The sequence below is a fragment of the Sporisorium graminicola genome, chromosome SGRAM_12 (assembly GCF_005498985.1).
Source record: "Sporisorium graminicola strain CBS 10092 chromosome SGRAM_12, whole genome shotgun sequence".
Taxonomy (NCBI): Eukaryota; Fungi; Basidiomycota; class Ustilaginomycetes; order Ustilaginales; family Ustilaginaceae; genus Sporisorium; species Sporisorium graminicola.
The window spans coordinates 223,082-242,718 of NC_043722.1; the positions used below are offsets into that span (position 1 = coordinate 223,082).

The 19,637-nt window shown below is 57.8% G+C and overlaps 7 protein-coding genes across 7 annotated transcripts; 3 read left to right on the forward strand and 4 right to left on the reverse strand.

The window, feature by feature from the left end:
- Positions 1 to 25: 25 nt before the first annotated feature.
- EX895_001623 (uncharacterized protein) lies at positions 26 to 3,280 on the forward strand (the record flags this gene model as incomplete). The annotated part of the gene is made up of 1 exon (XM_029882222.1): positions 26 to 3,280. One exon carries the CDS (start codon positions 26 to 28, stop codon positions 3,278 to 3,280), a length of 3,255 nt encoding a protein of 1,084 aa, XP_029741077.1.
- A 423-nt stretch (positions 3,281 to 3,703) lies between these two features.
- EX895_001624 (uncharacterized protein) lies at positions 3,704 to 5,608 on the reverse strand (the record flags this gene model as incomplete). Its single annotated transcript, XM_029882223.1, has 1 exon — positions 3,704 to 5,608. One exon carries the CDS (start codon positions 5,606 to 5,608, stop codon positions 3,704 to 3,706), a length of 1,905 nt encoding a protein of 634 aa, XP_029741078.1.
- A 450-nt stretch (positions 5,609 to 6,058) lies between these two features.
- On the reverse strand, positions 6,059 to 9,340 carry EX895_001625 (uncharacterized protein; the record flags this gene model as incomplete). The annotated part of the gene is made up of 1 exon (XM_029882224.1): positions 6,059 to 9,340. The coding sequence occupies one exon, from the start codon at positions 9,338 to 9,340 to the stop codon at positions 6,059 to 6,061; it is 3,282 nt and encodes a 1,093-aa protein (XP_029741079.1).
- Positions 9,341 to 10,475: 1,135 nt separating this feature from the next.
- EX895_001626 (uncharacterized protein) lies at positions 10,476 to 11,696 on the reverse strand (the record flags this gene model as incomplete). The annotated part of the gene is made up of 1 exon (XM_029882225.1): positions 10,476 to 11,696. The coding sequence occupies one exon, from the start codon at positions 11,694 to 11,696 to the stop codon at positions 10,476 to 10,478; it is 1,221 nt and encodes a 406-aa protein (XP_029741080.1).
- Positions 11,697 to 12,324: 628 nt separating this feature from the next.
- EX895_001627 (uncharacterized protein) lies at positions 12,325 to 13,048 on the forward strand (the record flags this gene model as incomplete). The annotated part of the gene is made up of 2 exons (XM_029882226.1): positions 12,325 to 12,533; positions 12,673 to 13,048. 2 exons carry the CDS (start codon positions 12,325 to 12,327, stop codon positions 13,046 to 13,048), a joined length of 585 nt encoding a protein of 194 aa, XP_029741081.1.
- A 482-nt stretch (positions 13,049 to 13,530) lies between these two features.
- On the reverse strand, positions 13,531 to 15,175 carry EX895_001628 (uncharacterized protein; the record flags this gene model as incomplete). The annotated part of the gene is made up of 3 exons (XM_029882227.1): positions 13,531 to 13,765; positions 13,945 to 14,028; positions 14,169 to 15,175. 3 exons carry the CDS (start codon positions 15,173 to 15,175, stop codon positions 13,531 to 13,533), a joined length of 1,326 nt encoding a protein of 441 aa, XP_029741082.1.
- Positions 15,176 to 16,377: 1,202 nt separating this feature from the next.
- On the forward strand, positions 16,378 to 19,305 carry EX895_001629 (uncharacterized protein; the record flags this gene model as incomplete). The annotated part of the gene is made up of 1 exon (XM_029882228.1): positions 16,378 to 19,305. The coding sequence occupies one exon, from the start codon at positions 16,378 to 16,380 to the stop codon at positions 19,303 to 19,305; it is 2,928 nt and encodes a 975-aa protein (XP_029741083.1).
- Between the last annotated feature and the right edge of the window lie 332 nt (positions 19,306 to 19,637).

The window sequence follows — 19,637 nt, forward strand, 5'->3', positions numbered from 1 at the left end:
TCTCTTCGCCTCCACTGCCGCAATCATGATCGCCTCTTCGCTCCTGGCTCGATCGCGCGTTACCGCTGGTCGGTCCATCCGAAGCTCGCCCGTCGCTTCGAGTTCGCGTCTCACTCAGGTCTCGTCGAACGCTGCTCGCCTTCACACCGCTGCTGCTGTCGTGCCTGCTGCTGTCCTGCCCAAGCAGCACCGCCGCAGCCTCGCCACGCTCAGCTCGACCGAAAATGCTCCTGAGCTCGGCGCACGCCACGTCGCCAAATCCATCTTTGCTCCTCTCGACACCTTCGAGGCTCGCCACGTCGGACCTCGTGATCAAGACTCCGCCAAGATGCTCGAGGTACTCGGATACTCGGAAATGGAGCAGCTCGTTGCAGACACGGTCTCGCCCAGCGTTCGTCTCGCTCACGATGCCTCGTCCTACGACAAGATCAAGCCTCTCTCCGAGAGCGAGCTCGCTCAGCGTGCAGAGACCATCGCAAAGATGAACCGTCCTTACAAGAGCTTGATCGGTATGGGCTACCAGAACACCCTCGTGCCCCCCGTCATCCTCCGCAACGTCCTCGAAAACCCGGCTTGGTACACCAGCTACACCCCGTACCAGCCCGAGATTTCTCAAGGTCGTCTCGAGTCGCTCATCAACTTCCAGACCATGGTCAAGTCGCTGACCGGTCTCGACCTCGCCAACGCTTCGCTTCTCGACGAAGGTACCGCCGCCGCCGAGGCCATGATCCTCGCATACGGCCAGAGCAAGAGCAAGAGAAAGACCTTCCTCGTTGACCGCGGTGTGCTGCCCCAGACGCTTGCCGTGCTTCGTCAGCGTGCCAAGGGGTTCGGCATCAAGGTTGTTGCCACCGACCTCCGAACTCCAGAGGGCCACCGTCTACCCCCTGCCGATCAGATTCCTCGCGAAGACATTATCGGCGCGCTCGTTCAGTACCCCGACGTCGACGGTCGTATCACCGATTGGGAGGCGCTCGCAAAGGAGATCAAGGGCTTTGGCGGTATGGTCATTGCGGCCACCGACCTGCTCGCGCTCACCATGATCAAGCCTCCCGGTGAGTGGGGTGCCGACATCGCCCTCGGCAATGCTGCCCGCTTCGGTGTGCCTCCCGGCTTCGGTGGTCCTCACGCCGCCTTCTTTGCCGTTCGCGACTCGATCAAGCGCAAGATCCCCGGCCGTCTCGTGGGTCTCAGCAAGGATGCTCGTGGAGAGCCCGCCTACCGACTCGCCCTCCAGACGCGAGAGCAGCACATTCGACGTGAAAAGGCTACCTCCAACATCTGCACCGCCCAGGCGCTTCTCGCCAACATGTCGGCCATGTACGCCGTCTACCACGGTCCCGATGGCCTGCGCAGGATCGCTGCCAAGGTGCATGCGCTCACCCGCTTGCTCAAGCACGAGCTCACCGAGCTCGGAGTCCGCGTCATCAACCGCGACGGTGCCTTCTTTGACACGCTTACCATCGACCTCAGCAAGGCTGGTATCGGAGCGGTGCGCATCCACGAGGAGGCCAAGAAGGCGCAGATCAACCTGCGCAGGATCAGCGACTCGCGTGTCGGTATCACGCTCGATGAGACCGTCAGCATCGAGGAGCTCACCGACCTGCTCAACGTGTTTGCTTACGCGCTCAAGCCTGCCAAGTCCGGCGAGGTTCCGTACAAGCCTGAGGACTTGATTCAGATTGCCTCCCGCATCGGCCTCGATGCTTCCTCGACCGAGACGCTCACCGTTTCTTCGCCGGTCAAGGTGCAGCCGAGCAACGCTACCGCCGAGTCGTCCAGCTTGCCTGCTGTGTCCGACTTTGCGCGTACTTCCAAGTTCCTCCAGCAGCCTGTGTTTTCGGCGCACCGTAGCGAGACGCAGATGTTGCGTTACATCCACTCGCTCCAGGCCAAGGATCTGTCGCTTGTTCATGCCATGATTCCCCTCGGTTCGTGCACCATGAAGCTCAACTCGACCTCGAGCATGATGCTCATCTCCAAGCCCGAGTTTTCGCAGCTGCATCCGTTTGCGCCCGAAGACCAGGCGCAGGGATACGACGTGCTCATTCGCGAGCTCGAGCGCGATCTTTGCTTGATCACAGGATTCCCTGCTGTTTCGCTCCAGCCCAATTCGGGAGCGCAGGGCGAGTTTGCCGGTCTCTCGGTCATTCGTGCTTACCACGAATCGAAGGGCGAGGGCAAGCGTGATGTCTGCTTGATCCCGACGTCGGCGCACGGTACCAACCCGGCCTCGGCCATCATGGCTGGTATGCGTGTTGTGCCCGTCAAGACCAAGGCGGACGGCTCGATTGATTTGGAAGACCTGAGGGCCAAGGCTGAGCTGCACAAGAACGAGCTTGCTGCGACTATGATTACCGAGCCTGCTACGACGGGTTGCTACTTCAAGGACATTCAGGAGGCGTTCCAGATCGTGCACGACAATGGTGGTCAGGTGTACTTGGATGGTGCCAATTTGCAGGCGCAGGTGGCGTTGACCAACCCGGCGATCATGGGTGCTGATGTGACCCACTTGAACCTGCACAAGACGTTCTCGATCCCGCATGGTGGAGGAGGTCCCGGTGTGGGTCCCATTTGTGTCGCTGAGCACCTGGCGCCGTTCTTGCCTGGCCACCCTCTGGCTTCTACGGGCGGCGAGATGGCGATCGACCCCATCTCGGCGGCTCCTTGGGGTTCGGCGTCGATCCTTACGATCGCTTGGGCGTACATCAAGATGCTCGGCTGGGGTGGTCTGAAGAAGTCGACTGAGACGTCGCTGCTTGCGGCCAACTATGTGGCGCACCGCTTGAAGGACCACTACAAGCTCAAGTACACGGGTGATCGCGGTCGTGTTGCGCACGAGCTGCTGATCGACGTTGCTGAGTTTGAGGATGTTGGGCTCAAGGTCATGGATTTCGCCAAGAGGTTGATCGACTACGGCTTCCATCCGCCTACGTGCTCGTGGCCGATCTCGACGGGTCTGTTGATCGAGATCACCGAGTCCGAGTCGCTGCAGGAGATTGACAGGTTGATCGAGGCGTTTATCTCGATCCGTCAGGAAGTCGAGGAGATTCGTCAGGGTCAGCAGCCCAAGGACAACAACCTGCTCAAGAACGCCCCACACACGATTCAGACCATCACCGAGGAGCAGTGGGATCGTCCGTACTCGAGGGAGCGTGCCGTGTACCCGGTCCAGGAGCTGCGCAAGACCAAGTTCTGGCCTCCCGTTGCCAGGATTGATGATGCGTTCGGCGATCGAGTGCTCGTCTGCGAGTGCGGCGGTGTCGAAGATTATGTTTAGTGTGGTTAGAGCGGTACTTCAACGGTGCCTATGCTTTCCCTTACCTCCCCTGTGTTTCGTGGACGATCCTTTCCTCTCTCTCTCTCTGGTCTCTTTTCATGGCAACGGGTTTCAACATCTGCAATTTTTCTTCCCATTTTCTTCTGTAATGCTTCATCAACATCAGAATGCAACGTGTTGGTTCTGTTTTGGCTGCCGCTCTCTGCTGGCTGTGTCGAGGCTTGCTGGGTTGCATTCACTGAGCTGCGTCTGTGTCGCGTTCGCTGCCCTCGATTGGCGGTCTCTCGGTCGCTATGGTGTCGGTCTGTGGCGCGCTGGCGCACTCTGTGCGCGAAACGTGATCTGGGTGTGCGATGGAACGCCAGTGTGTGATTCATGTGTGTGTACTGTATACATGTGTGCACCTCCTCGCAGTGGTGGCAGCTAGAGGAAAGGCTGAAGGTTGAACTCGAGAGCAGAGCAGGGGTAGTCGATGGCAAAGTTCTTGAGCACTTGCGGGTGGAGCACACCAATGTGGCCCACGACTTGATCTCTCTCGGTCGATGTCGACGGCAGAACCTTCTCAAGTGCCTCCTTGACCGTCTCCAATGCACCTCCTGCTGCTGCTGCGCTCGATTCTTTCGGCGGCTTGGCATCGGTGGCGGCACCAGGGTTGTATGTCTCCTTTGGTAGTCGCAGGTGGATGGTCGCAGCACGGCCGGGGAAGAACGTCTCGTTGTCGGTCTCCTGAATCCAGTAACCCTTTTCGGCTTTCGACGCACTGCCTTCGATGCGAGGGATGGCGAGACTCAGCATCAGCCTGTCAAGCAAGCCATGCACCACCTCGAAGCTCGCCGTCTTGTCGCAGTACACCGCGCCGACATGCCTTTCGTTCCGGGCGCACCTCTCGGTCTCGGCCTCGTCCTTGAACGCGATATCCGACACCTCGAACGTTCGAAGCGGCAAGGCGTGCTTTCGGTTCTCTCGCACCGTCTTGAGGATTCCCGCCAACAGCGTGGTACGCACTACCTGGTACTCGGCCGTCTTGGGGTTTTCCAATACAATGGCGCTCTTGCCATCGTCCTTCCTGTTCAACCAGCCAAAGTTCTCGTCGTGCGAGCACAGGATGAGCGGGAGCACCTCAACCCAGCCCGAGTAAGCGCACTCGCGGCGCACAATATCTGCGAGCTTGTTGATGGGCAAGGGCGCAGCCACCGTGTTGGTGGCAGGGAACGTCTTGGGCAAGTTGTCGAAACCGAACGCGACGGCTACGTCCTCCATGAGATCGCACTCGTGCAGGATGTCCGGTCGCGTCGGTGGCACATCAACAATGAGCTTTTCCGTCGGAGCTTGCGGATCCACGGTAGCAGTGTGACCCATCTTTTGCAAGTAGCCGACCATCTGTTCCGGCGACAGCTTCAAGCCGGTACACCTGTTGATGTAGTCGACCGAAGCGGGGAAACGCACGTTGCTTAGATCCGGCGTGATCTTGACCTTGCCATCCGGGTAGACCACTTTGACGGGCTCGATGGTGAACGGCTCGGCACAGTACTGCGAAAACATGGCGACGATGATGTTGATGACGATGCCCAGCTTGGTCTCGTCGATGGCAGTGGTGTCGATAAAAACGTTTTTCGTGTTTAGCGTGATCTTGCTGTGGTTCGAGTTGATGATGGGCGGCATCGACAGCACCTGTCGGTTCGAGTCGTAGATGATCGGGTAGACAGGGCTGTCGCGGATGATGTGCAGGTAGCGCGAGAGGTGCTTGTCCGACTCGTAGAGCTCCATGAGCTGCGAGGCGTCGTACTCCTGCTCCTTGTTGAGCGGCGCGAATTTAATGTCTTTTGGTGGAAGCGCCTCATACGAAAAGGGAGCCTGGATGGTGTCGAGATCGTGTGTGCCGATAGCGACAAGCGTTCTGCGACGGGCCAAGTTCTGGTGCAGCTTGTCCTGCAGATCGATGAAGTTGGCATAGCTCTCTGGCGTGAAGGTGACGTTTCTCAACACGGCACCAGCAAAGTAAGGCCTGATGCGGGAAACGTCCTGGCTGAGTTTGACCTCGATCAGCTTTTCCGGCTGGGCGAGCTTGAGCTGAGGCTGTGGAATGTTGCCGAGGAAGACGTTGAGCGCGCGGGAGATCCCCTCATGGCAGAGCAGGTCGTACCTGTTGGCTGGGATGTCGATCTTGAGCTGAGCTCGCTCGCCAAGTCCCGCTTTTGCGACTTCTTCGGTGGTGTCGTCGTCGAGCTCGATGCCAAACTGGAAGCAGAGCTCGTCGAACTCCTGGGTGGTGTAGGTGCGCCCGAGTGCCTTGTAGAAGTGCTCCTTGTCAACGGCGACGGTAGGCATGGCTGTGAAGTTGACAGCGACTGCGGGTGCTGTCTAGGACCGGGACGTATTGAGTGGGAGTGCGGTCAGATAGAGATGCGATAAGATGCTGTAGGAGGGTAGAGATGGTCAGGGTCAAGAGATGAGCCTTGTTCAGCGTGTCCATGTCTTGACGCTTAGACACGATTTCCATGTTGGCCGAGTGCAGCGTTGCTCACGCACTTTGGCAGCGCACCTTTGACTCACTTCGACAAAGCTGCAATTTTCAGTTGCGCCTCTTTTTTCTCGTGGCTCACAGATCTTCTCAAAATGTAGCTAAAATGTATCGCACGAGAGTCTGCTCCTCGTTGGTGTGCGACGCGGGCTCATACTGTAGGTCTCTACTTGACTTGACACGGAACATGCAACCAGCATCTCTTAGCATTCCGACCATCTCGAACAAAAGATGTAGCACCGCTTTCCCCCTTCCACTCACGAGAACCGAGGCGAATGCGAAGCCCCCGCTCCACTCGGCCCTGGATAGTACGGGTCTTGCCCGTTTCCAAAATCGAGTCGATCGCCATGCACGTTGCCTGGCTGAGGCGTCCTACGCTGCTGCTGCTGCTGCTGCTGCCGTTGCTGCTGGACATGAAACGAATGCAAATGAGCGCCGCCGAATCCGTGAGGGTTGAACGGATCTGGCGTCGTGTTGCCGTACGACTCTGCGGGCCCGCCTTGGTGAGGGAAAGCACCGTATTGCTGATGCAGATAGCCCGCATTCGGCCATGACGACTGTTGCTGGTACCCCAGATGCTGCTGCTGCTGCAGCTGGCGCTGGTACAGCTCGGCGGTGCCATCGTCCATCCTACCAGCGTATGTCTGAAGGTGCGGGGGCAGGCCTCCCATATCTGAACTGCTCGGTGCCCAGATAGAGCTGATGGGCGCACCATTCGAAAGCAACAGATTGGCGTGATGGCCACCCGCACCGCCACCGAGCAAGTTGTTTGCTGGATCTACCCTTCCTTGCCCAGCAGCCCCCACTTGAGACGACAGCATCTGCAATAGAGCATCCTGCGGATTTGCCGCACTGTGCGCCGAGCCAGAAGAGTTGGAGCTCGAAGGTGCCATCTGACTCGACCCTGCCCCGGACGCAGATTGGGTTGTGAGCGGATAAGCGGCAAACAGTTGACGAGCCAGGTCGTCCTTGTTCTGGAATGCCTTCGGCTTGACCTGCGATGGAACCAGGAGCTGCTCTGCAGTCTTGTTGGCGTCGCCTCCTGCCGAAACGCCATTGTCGCGCACCTGAACATCGCGCATCGACTCCTCCACCGAATCGACATTGGCGCCCCCAACTTGCTTGAACGCGTCGGCCTGTGGCGCGCCGCGCGTGCCTGTCTTTGCCGCGTCTTCGATCGGTGCTGGTCTGACAGTCTGTCTCGCTGCTGCTGCCGCTGCTGCCGCTGCCGCCCCAGCAGCCGCCGCACTAGCGATGGAGCCATGGCTTGCACTCGCAATTTCCCTCTTCCGCTCGAACACGAACGTGTTGTTGGTATCATCGAAATGAATTGGGCTCGCGTCCGACTCGGCGATCACCTTGGCATCGATCATAAGATCCGCAATGCGCATCAGCTGCTCCTCGTTCGGATGCACTTGGCTCGGTCTCACCGCCTCCACATTGGCACATGCCTCGCCCATTCCAAGCGTAATGGTGGTGCCACCCGGGATTGTCGACTGTGTAGCCTTGCGCGTGGGTGCAAAACCTCGCATGTCCGAATCTTCTTCCAGGCAGAGTGCCGGCGCACCTACTGAGCCCACCTTGCCAATGTTGGGCAGCGAGTCGAACGGAAAAGCATAGCGAAGGCTGTTGATCAGATCCACATACTGCGACCAAGCCCGATCGATCGATTCAAGCGTGTCTGCATACGCGGCGAGATGAGCATCTGGACGTTCCGACTCGGGGCGCACTTCCATATCCGAGCGCACCACCACGGGGTCCGTCTCACCGTACTGCTGCATGGCGTCGCGCGCTCGCTTCTCGATACGCTGCAGGTACTCGAGGTGTGTCTTGGTCCACTTGGTTACAATTCGCAGCGCTGGCAGCGTTCTTCGTACCACCGCGGTCAGGTTGCGAATCGGAGCCGACTGTCCATCTGCCTGTGCAAGCGCTGCTGCCAGCTCCTTGTTGGCTTCGAACGCCTCCCGAGTCTCGGCTGTGTCGACGGCAGCCAGCTCGCGGAAGACACCGAGCACGTGTGCTGTCACCTGAAACTCGACGCAGCGGCCCGTCTCGGGCGATGAAGCGCGCTTCCTGGACGAGCGCTCGCTGCGAACTGCCCGGGGCCGGTGTCGGTCTTCCGAGCCGCCTGAAGACGGTCGCGGCGATTCTTTGGAGGACGGTGTCGGAGCACCACGCCAAAGCCGTGTCGTCCAAGACGCACAAAGAGCCGTAACGAGGAATTGCACGATTTGATCTGCGCGTAGAGCCCGTGCGCGCAGCAGAGTGGAAAAGGTGGCCAGTACCGAGCGAGACAGATACATGATGTGTACGAGATGGCTACGTCGGTAGAAGAGACCGTGCAAGGTGATGATTTGCTGAATCCACGCTTCCGTCCACTGCTGAGCCTCGTCTACGTTGTTGGAGAGCCTCGCGACCAGTTGGGCATCGCGCGCTTGCCTGTCTCGGGCTGCGTCCCACACAGGCAGGCTACCACCGGCCGCTCGGGAAGCTTCTTCGAGATAGAGGGAAGTGGGCTTGGCCAGAAGCTTTTCGAGATTGACCTTGGCTTTCGCGAATGGCGTCTTGACGCACAACGCTCGATAGTAATAGTAGAGCGTGGCAAAAGTGTCGCCGTTGTAGAGCGATACCACGGCAAGCTGGTTGGATGGATTGCCCTGATCAGGCAAGATGAGGCGCGCCTGCTCGTAAAAAGCGACCGCACGGCTGAAGTCGGCTTTTGCCAAGCTCTTGCTCTTTTTGCCGCCGGAGGCATCGGTCTCGTGGTCTTGCGACGACATTTCGCGGTACCTGGCCAGATCGCCGCAAAAGATGAGAAACTTGTGAAGCAGCGTCATGAGGTGGATGCGCTTGGCTGGCAGCAGCGCCGCTTGAGACAGGTTCTCGTCTGGCGCGTTGTTCTGACGGGTCGCTCGCGATGCATACGAGTCCGGAGGCAACGACGAGGAAATCGACGAGTCCTGATCATTGTCGGCGTCGGCATCGATACCAAGCACCTCGAGATTGGAGCGCGCTTCGTCGAGCGAGAAGAGTCGAACAAGCCTGCCCACCAGTTCTTGCCAAAACAGCTCCTCTTCGACCAAAAACTTGCGATACTCGAGCTTGACGCGTGCTGCATCCTGCGCCGGTTTCCCGCGTCGACCTGGTGCTTGCATCGCAGGATCGACAGATTTCTGCGCGGCCGAGATGTGCGAGCGATAGGCATAGATGAGACTGTACGAAGTGTCGTTCCAGATGTAGCCGTCAACGGCCTGCGCCTCGCGGGTGAAGGTGCAGGTAAAGAGAAGGTTGAGCCAGGTATTGCGAAGGTTTCTTCGGGCAAAGTCGATCTCTGTGTCCAACAGCTTGGTGCTCGGTTCCTTTGGGTGCATTCTACCAGCTCGGGAAGTGGCACTGGATGTGGACGACGAAGAAGTAGAGTGTGCAAAGGCTGCTTTGACCATGCGATCGAGCTCTGCCTTCTGCTTGCGCCCCTGCTCGAGCAGCGCAGCGGCACGCACATCCCTCTGCGACATGGCTGCGTTCGTTGAAGTAGTCATTGCGGCAAAGGGCGTGCTGCTGTGCAACTACTGCGGTTGCGCTGTGGGATATACGCCGATTACTGCAAGAGCTGTTCGCGTGCGTGTGACCGCGCTATGTCCACGGACGGTACGCGTCGTTGGCGCTGGAGGTGGTTTCTGCACTGCGCAGCTTCGAATGGGTATGCGGATAGCCTGCGATGCGCGAGATCAGATCATGGCACCAACAGAGACTTGACCGCAGTGACGAAAAGGTGGGAGTTTAAGGATGGATGTGGTGCGAATGAAGATGGGCGCCGATGAAATTCGTAAGCCAAGAAGGACCGAGCGCGCTGCGCCCAAAAATAACCAAGCCGAGAGCAAAAAGAAAAAGTTGTTCCGCAGAGGCGCAGAGGCTGTAAGCCGGCAGAAGCGGCGCCGTCTTCCAGGTCGATGGTGTTCAGACAGCTCAGATGTCGTACGTCTGTCGTCCTGACGACGTCAGCGGTGCAACAAGATCTATCTTTCCTTGTTTGCTCATCTCGTTGTCTTCGGAAGGAACGCTGTCACCTTCCTGTCCCTTCGCAATCCGAGTTTTATACACACACGACGACAAAGAAGGGGGACGGCATCTGAAAAGGTAACGCCGCCAAAAAGCAATCACAGAGCTTGCACCAAACTTGTACAGCGACCGGCGACAAGCTTGGTCAAGTAGCTCCCTGGTCCGTATTAGCCTGTTAACACAATGGACGGGCAAATTGAATACGTTCCTCTCCCTTCGACATCTCTCGCAGCGCTTGACTCAAGTGGCTACGCAGACTCATCGCGCGGATGGTTGCTCATCAAAGAAAGGGAGGGGAAAGCAAGACGATCGCTTGTTTGTACACCCGTGTATGTACGTGCTAGCGAGCGAGTTGGCTGCTCTGTATCTACTTTATCGTAGAAACATGCAACGGTTGGAATGGCTGTTGATCAATCTCGCGAATTCGACGAGCTTAATTCAAGACGGATGTGACCGCCAGCATCCTGCGACGAAGTCCAGGAGGGAGAGCACACGTTGTCACGAGAAGTCCAGACGACACGGTGACAGGAGAAGGCACTGGGTACAGAGCGACATGAACAGACGCTGGTATAAGGACGCTTTCGTCCGATGCGGTTCAAAAGGAGCGCGGCTGATTTAAGATCTCGATCTAGTCGCAGTACCAGGAGTCCTTCTCTTCGACGACGCTAGTTGACCGGTCAATGTTCGGGTCCGTTTCGGAGTCCTGGAATCGTCTTCAGTCGCCTCTGCCAACGTTGCATCCGCCTCGACATGCGCTGATGTCGCAGCTGCAGAAGTCGTCGCGCCGCCACGTTTACTCTTTGTAATGATCTGGTCTGCTGCCCAGATGAGGTAGGGTTCGCGTCCGCGTCCCCATACCCTCACATCCGCAACCCCGTCGTCGTCGCCTTCTGCATCAGCCGCATCCTTGTTTGCGGCTCCCCCGATAGCGCCAGAGTACAGAGGCGCACCGAGCGGGTCAGCGGACCGAAGCTCTCGCAGCGCTTTGAGAAGCGGGATGGTATCGGCCTTGAGCTTACGTGCATGCTGACCGAGAGTTTCTGTGAGCACGGGCACTGCGGATCGTGCTTCGGTGTTGTGGTAGAGGATGGACGAGAAGCGCTCGGCGAGGTCGAGCATGCGATCGAGAGACTCTTGCGTTGCGCTCTGCGCCAGCAGCAGCTTGTGCTGTGTCGCCCGCGCTGCGGCGATCTGACGTTTGAGCGAGTCTTCGGTTTCTCCCAGTCGGTAGCTCCTCTCGTTGGCGCTCAGATTGGTCGATGCACCGACGAGGCTCTTTCTTGCTGGTTTGGCTTGGGCTCTCGAGGAGGACGTCGCTGAGTTCGCTTGTTTGGTGCGCAGGTCGAGTCCACGATGATGATCGAGCGTCATGTACTTGGCCTGACGCGAGCGGATCCCAAACACGGAACGGAAGCAGTACAGCTCAAACGTATCCAGCGTGTGGTCGAGCGAGTTCTCCATCAGCGTCAAGATAGCGTGCATGCCCTGCTCGGCTTCGAGCTCCCCACCATCCACATCTTTGAGCAAGTCCATGACGACGTTCTCAAATTCGGTGGCGATGCTGTAGAGATGCTCGTTGGACAGGTAGACGAGCGCATCGATGAAGGACTTCGGGTTATAGCCAAAGTGCTCGGTCAGCAGCTCGAGATGTGCATCTGTCGATGCCTCTTCCCGTTTGTCGGGCTGTGGCTTGGCGGAAGTAGATGGTCCTGCTTCGGCCGAGGCTGATGCTGCCGAAGTGGGTGGGGCCGTCGGTGTTGCTGCCGTGTTGGCAGCGTCCGAGGAGGAGGACGTGGTTGCCGCTGCGGGCTGCAAAGATCGCCGTGAGGATGACATGATGCCGTGCCGTCCTTTTGAGGAGGAATTCAAGTGCTGGATGCGGGTATATAAGTGCTTGCGTGATCGAGGATGGTGGGAAGAAGCATTCAAACAAGCATCGACGATGAGGAGGATGGTAGATCAACACCTGCAGCTCAGGCAGAAAAAGGCGCGTCACGAAACAACGCGTGTGGAACTTTGCACATTGTTACGTTGTGCGGGTCGACATCGGAGAGGAATGATTATTTTCCGGAAGCTGGAACACGGCGAAATCCAGGGTCGATCACTCCACATTGACCCACAGAGAGCGTAAAGTCACAGACAAGGCGCTTGCGCAAGTGCCACTTTCGAATTACGCATTCTGCCCTTTCCGCTCAGTTTCGTCCTATCCAACACCTTCGCCTTCTCTCTCTACCTCTTGGCAGGCTTCGACTCTATCTCTACGTCTTCCAAGATCGTACCCTCAGCCTCGTATTCCGCCCGTCACTGCTTCAATCGTTATAGCAGACTGTTTCTTCACTTTTGATCCAGGCACGCACCGACTTGCTATTCTTCACGTCCTCATTTCCTAGCAACACGCTGCAGTTTCTTCCGAACCTCTCGCTCCCCGCACCTTTCGTCGCTCCTCTTCCGCAAACACATCAAGATGGAGTGCTCTTTCGGCATCACCGGTAAAGGCTACACCATCATCGCTTCGGACTCGAATGCGGCCCGTTCCATTGTCAAGATGAAGTCCGACGTGGACAAGCAAAAGGTGCTCAGCGACCACCTCGTCATGACATACTCTGGAGAGCCAGGTGATACGCTCCAGTTCTCGGAGTGGATCGAACGTAACAGCAAACTATACAGCATCAGGTATGTATCCCCCTTTTCCCGCATCACCATGCTCTTCCTTGCCGGCCTTGCTATTCTTCCGACGCAGCCTTCCAGCATACGCTGCCGTTCGAGCATTAGCTGACCCTTTCCTCCCCCCCTTCCCGCTTTCGTCCATCAGGAACCACGTCGAGCTCAGACCAAAGTCGGCAGCCGCATGGATCCGCAAGCAGCTCGCAGAGTCGTTACGCTCCAGGAACCCGTACCAGGTCAACCTGCTGTTGGGCGGCTTCGACCTTCCCACTTCGGAACCTGCTTTGTACTGGATCGACTACCTCGGCACGCTCGCCACTGTTCCATTTGCCGCGCACGGCTACGGCGCCTTCTTTGCAATGTCGACGCTGGACCGCTACCACAGGCCGGACATGTCGCTCGAAGAGGGTCTGGATCTGTTGCGCAAGTGCATCAACGAGCTCAAGCAGCGCTTCATTGTCGACCTCGGCACATTCACCGTTCGCGTCGTCGATCGAGATGGCGCTCGCACCGTTCAGCTCTGAGCTGTTACCCCATGATGCCTTGTGTCTTGCTGTCGACAGGTGCCCCACCCTTGTCCACATCCCCCCCTGTCTGTACTTGTAGCCGAACCTCCAAATCTTTTCTGCTTGCTGCCTCTGTTTGTCATTTTCGAAGAGCCATATCTGCTCGTGACGGGATCACCGACGGGTTCAGGGTCTTCTTCGAACGCCGTGTCCGCTCGTACATTATAGACACAGAACGACCGACAACTATAATGAGGCACAAATACTGAGAATTGCAAATACTGGTGTGCTGTAGTATCCGCGCCATCATGCTCGGTCAACTCGATGACAACCAGCACTCGAACAATACACGATAGGATGTAACTTTATCACCGGATCACCAGTCGCCAGAGGTGTCTATCGTCAGATGCATGCATGGCACGCGTCGCTCGAGCGAGGGGACCCACTGTCGCGAGGCCTCGGGGTGTCTGTCGCTGTCGTTGTCGTAGTCTATGCCACCGTCACTCATCATCACTATCGTCCTCCTCGTCATCAACGCCGTCGTCGTCGATGAAGTCGAACGATTCGGTCGGCACCAGATCTTCTTCGTCTGATTTGTCGTCGTCGTCATCGTCGCCGCCTGGCTCATCAACCCCATTTTGACGATCCCCATTCGTGTCGTTGTCATCCTCGTCGTCGGATGATGGTGGCGGAGGTGGATCCGGCGAGGTCATAGAGTTCAAGCTGTTGACAGAGCTTGTAAGGGGGAGGTTAGTCACTTGAGATCCGCTGCAACATCAGGCTACCACCACCGCTGCCTCCGGTTGGACTATGCCACCGCAACCTGGCAATCATTGCCGAACAGAACGCGAGCCCCCATCGACTCCTCCGGCCGTCGCAGACGGCCGGAACCTGCACCACTCGGGATTACTCACATTCGAACGAGCGGTTCTGATGCTTTGCCTGCCTGGATCAATCGTTGGCGAAAGTCTTTGCGCAGCACCTCGGAATCAGGAAAGCTTGCGAATGGTAATGTGAATGGCAAAAAGCGAGGGCAAAGGTTTTCAGTGAGGTAAGTCGGTTGTCGGGGGTCCTCACCATTGCTGACAGGCTCAAGATCAAGCTGCCTGTATCTTTGTTCGAAAGGGACAGCACTCACTTGTGGGTCACGCAAAAGCTGCGAAGCTTGAGCCAGTCGATGTCCTTGTGAGTTTTGTCGACTCCTGCGATCTTTGGCGCCACTTTCAGCTCGTCGTCCCCACCCCAAAGGTTGCAGCGTCCCGGGACCGGCTGCGATTTGCCTTTGGCCTTGACCTTGGCTTGGCCCTTGGGTGCGCCAAACCACTTGACAAAAGTAGGCTCGCTCACCGCGGCTTTGAGCGCTTTAGCCTCTGGCGTGTCGTCGAGGATATGCTGTCGGATCACGGCCAAATCTTCTCGCTCCGGCTGCCAACGGCCTGCAGCAAAGAAGCTTCGCCCACCTGGCTTGATGAGGACGTGATAGCCTGCAAATGGTCCTTTCCTGCCTCCTCGCGAGAAACTTGCCATCAGGTTCGTCTTGTAGGGCGTCTTGTCGTTAGAAAAGCGGACGTCTCGGTAAATGCGATAGACGAGGTCCTTGACCGGAAGCCAGGGAACAGTATCGTCGACTTGCTCCATAATGTCGTTCAGGACGGCCTCGGCAAATGCGCCAAAGTTGTTCCAGCAGTAGCGATAGACGGCATCATGGCGAGCAAACCAGTCTCGGTCGTTGTTGGCCTGCAGATCGGTGAGGAACGACAGCACATTGGGACTTAGCTCTCCACGAGCTACGTGTCCGGTCTGAGGCGGGCCAACGAGCTTAGCAACGACTCGAGTTACGCCTGGCCCCCATTCATCGCCAGCGCTTTCCTTGATTTGCTTTCCTGCTTTGCTTTGAGTCGGTTGGGAGTCCAGCTTGCGGCGTTTTGCGCCTCTTGATGCGCCTTTGACCTCTCGTTCGCCATCCTCGGCGGTTGAATCTTCCGACTGGAGCAACTCCTCGTCGTCTGCGCTGGTGGAAGCACGGTCTTGCTGGTATTCGTCTTCGGTCAGCTCTTCAGTTGCATTGTTGTCGTCGTCTTCCGACTCCTCGCGATAGCTGCGCCTCTTGGCTGCCGACGCTCTTGCCGATCTTCGCGAAGACATCGAGAGCACGAACAAGTGGTGGGTTTCGAGACTAATTTTGTCCTTGTCCGTGATGCCCGTGCGGCCGGCTGCGATGCGATTGGATGAGTACGAACGGGTGGCCACGGTTCAAAGTTCATGTGACTTCAGCGTTTTCACTCTGAGCGAGAGACTGGGGCAGCGGTCCACTAGTCGATGAACTTGATGGACATTCGCGGCAGGTGCGCGTTTCTTCTTCGACGGCTCAGCTAAGGCAGCTCGGCTCGTTTCGCTGGGTTTGCTCCACATGGCCCCGAGACTCGCGCCGCTCAGCCTTGCGCTCTGCTGGAAAGCGAAAGGTGCGCCACGGACAAATGGAAAAATGGACTGGAAACACAAATGGCCGAGAAATGCACCGGACCGTCCGAAAGGGACACAGACTCAATATGCAGGGTCTGAGCTCTAAGTGCATGCACGGCGCGCCCTTCCTGTCACATTTTTGGTTGCCCAAAATGTGTCAGAGACCTCATCACCTCGACCGACTCGTTCGACACACTTGCCTCTCTTTCCCTTCTCTCACAAATGTCTCTCTTTCCTTCCCCCACCAGCCTCTCGTCTTGGTCCTTCACACTTCCACAACACTCGAGTGCAGGCGTCTTCCACGCCACCACCACCACCACCACTACTACTACTCTTCTGCTCACCACCAGCGTCCATCACCGTCAACATCTGCTCCCCTTACCGCTCGTCCAAGACCATATGCCACGCTCCGTCAGTGTACTCCAGGCAGCGCAGACCATCCAACATCAGCACATTCTCGACTCAGCTGTGACTCGACCAAACTCGATTCAGCGGACGGCGGGGCAGAAATCGAAAGACCGTAACACTCGGCCACTGTGAGTGGCTTCAGTCCGAACTCAGCAACAACCGCCCTCCCATATATATACAGTGAGTTTTATTTTCCTGCCGATCCCTGATTCCGCCCAAGACTTCACACCACTAAACTTTCTCTCTTCCCCTCTCGCTTATAAACCCTCCTCGTTTCACAGCACGAAAATCTTCGGCCGCCGCCTTCCTCTCCTGCTAGGCTCGTCAGTTCTCGTCCCTTTCGGGCCCTTTGCCTTCGCCAAGCCTAGCGCGGTAAGTGTCAAGCATCTTTTTGACCTTAAGCGTCTTGGACCGCCCATACTAACGCTCTGGATTCTATTGTCACCCTCGTCTCTCGTTCAGGATCGACTTGCGCCATGGTAGCCGACTGGAAGGAGATCTCGATGTTTGGCGCGATCCCGCGCCCCGACCTCGGCAATAGGGCCGGTCGCCCTATCCCAGTCTCGACCAATCTCTTCGCCGTCAAGCTTCGCGGTAAAGCTATCGAGACAATCCAGCTGCTGTCGGTTGAGATCACGCCCTTCGACGATCCTGCTGCCCCTCCACAACGCCCTCACCGTGGACAAAGTGGTGATGCTCTGCCCATGCGCCTTCTTCGCGAAATCTTTGAACATGGATTGCGTGTTGCCGCTCAAGACCAAATCGAAGGCATTACCCAAGACTTTGCCGACTTTATTGCCTACGACGGTCGCGCTCTCGCATACACGTGTATCCCAATTGTCGCCCAGACCATCGAGTGGGAGGTGAACCTGCCTCCCAAGGCAGCTTTTTCTCCCATCCCTAGCACCCCCGCTGCCACCGTCACTCCTCATCCCACTGGTCGCGCCTCTGCTGATCGCCGTTTCACGATCAAAGTCACGAAAGCCGATCGCGAGATCAGCTTCAACGCCATCGTCGACGCTTGTCGAGGCGATAGACAGGCTCTCATGCTGCAGACCGCCAACCCGACCGAAGATATTCAGTATTGTCTGCAGGCTCTCGATATCGTTTGCCGCCATAGTTTGCATGGGCGCTTCAAGACCGGTACTACTCAGGCTGCCGCTCGCAAGTTCTTCGACGTCACGCGCCCCATCCCCATCTCGCAAGGCGCCGAGATCTTACCCGGTTTCTTTCAGTCGGCTCGTCCTTGCGCAGCAGGGCTCGTTATCAACCTCGACCCGGCCTACTCGCCTTTCATCGCCAGCGGCCCTCTCATCGAAGTAGCCGCCAAAGTTCTGAGCTTCGGAGGAGGCGGAGGTGGTGGCTTTGGTGGGCGTGGTGGTCGCGGCGGCGGTCGCGGTGGACGTGGGGGACGTGGCGGTCGCAGTGGCGTCGGCGGTGGTGCCTTTGGAGGCGGCGCGCTTCATGGCGGCCCTGCCACCCTCCACTCGCTCTCTCAGCAGGACCAACGCGAGCTTCGCAAGCGCCTCGACGGCGTCGACATCCGTGTCACCCATCGACCGACCAATAAGCTCGAGGCGTTCCGGGGCTTTAGCCCTCGCTCGGCGGCCGACACGGTGTTCGAGATGAAGAAGGAGAGCGGTAGATCTGTCAGCGTCGCTCAATACTTCCTCGAGCGTTACAATCTCCGACTCCAGCACCCGAACTTGCCTTGCGCCCTTATGGGCCCGAAGAAGAGCGCTGTTCCGATGGAGCTTTGCGTCGTCGTCCCCAGAGGCCCCATCCGCGCCCTGGCCTTGACCCCTACGCAAGCACAGGAACAGATTCGGCATTCAGCCCTCGTTCCGCCCGACCGCAAGCATCGCATCGATCAGATCCGCCACGAGGTTGGCTACGACCACGACCCCATGCTCCAGCGCTGGGGTATCGACGTGAGCAGGGCCCCTCTCGACGCCGAGGCCCGCGTGATCGCGCCTCCCGACGTCTCGTATGCACCAGGATCGCAGAAGCCTCGCGTCGACCGCGGCTCTTGGAACCTGGTGGGTGCCAGATTCGTCAAGCCCGGACAGGACCTCGTCACTTGGGCGGTCCTCAACTTCTCCAACGCCGATCAGCGCTCGGTCGAACGTTATATTACGGCTCAAGTGGGATCGCTCAAGGCGCTCGGTATCCGTGTCCTCAACGAGACGCCGCGCATCGTGAACTTGCAGCCAACGCTCGACTCTAACAGAATGGTACAAGCAATGCAAGACGCTGGCAGGGCCGCCTTCGGCGACGCCAAGCAGATCTTCGGTCCGAACCAGAAGCCGCCTGTGCCACAACTTTTCATGGTCATCCTGAGCCAGCAGGATCAGGCCTTCTACAACCTTGTCAAGCGGGTCTCTTCTCTCCGCCTGACCTCGCCCGTCGCCACCCAGTGCATCAATACGCGCAAGGCCTTCAGCGATCGAGGCCAACATCAGTATGTCGCAAACGTGTCCATGAAGATCAACGTCAAGATCGGTGGTGTCAACCATGTGGTTTCGAGCGAGCGAGATCTTCCTCGATTCGGCTCTCAGACGATGCTCATTGGCGCCGACGTCACCCACCCCGGTCCTGGTTCTGAGCATCCTTCGATCGCAGGTTCTGTCGCCACCGTCGATGGTGGAGCTCGTCGCTACTCGTTCGAGCTTCGCACTCAGACCAATCCACGTGGTGGTGCCGCTCAGGAGGTCATGCTCCACTCGAAGGGCATGATGCTCGGCCATCTCAGAAAGTGGATGGAGGCCAACCAAGGCCGTCTGCCCGATTCGATTGTCTTCTTCCGCGACGGCGTTTCCGAAGGCCAATACAACGCTGTCCTGAACAATGAGCTGGCTGCCATCAAAGCCGCCAGCCAAGAGATCCGACCGGACGCCAAGATTAAGGTGACGTTTATTGTCTGCGGCAAAGGTCACCATGTTCGCTTCTTCGCCAAGGACGCGCGCGACGGCGATCGCAACGGCAACCTTCCCGCGGGCACTTGTGTCGATTCCAAGATTGTCTCGCCCTTTGGTTTCGACTTCTACCTGCAGTCGCAGGCTGGCCTCGTAGGCACCGCACGCCCGTGCCACTACGTGGTGCTTTGCAACGAAATGCAGTTCTCCAGCGAGAACTTGATCCGTTGCATCAATTCATTGTGCTACACATACTGCCGCGCGACGCGAGCCGTGTCCCTCGTCCCTCCCGCCTACTACGCCGATATTCTTTGCGAAAAGGCTCGTGCCTTTGTGTACGACTCGGCCGACGATAGTGGTTCAGAGACGACCACATCCTCTGGAGCTCGTGAGCGAGTAATCAAGGAGATCACCGAGGAGAAATCGAGGGAGCTGATGCAAACGTTCAGCAAGAGCAAGCTCTTTTCAGAGTCGCTGTGGTATATGTAGGGCACGCGAAAGCCCTCACACTTGCCTTGTTGCACTCGCACACGCTGTTTGGTTTCTCTCCTTTGTCGCTGTCTTTTGTAACGCTCTCCCCCAGCGTGGTTGGCTAGTTGTATGTCTCACCTTCGCGCTCGGCTTCTTGACTCGTCTCTCATATCATCCTTGTTAAAAAGCTCAAAAAAGGAGACTTGCATCTCGCTCGATCAAATCTTCAGCTGCGCATGATCATCGTGCGCAACTTGTCATCCACGCTTGAATCCCACTGTGCCGAACCCTCGGGAGCTCGGCCCCAGCTCACGTGTGCAGTCTGACCTGTATTGATCGTAGTATCGACG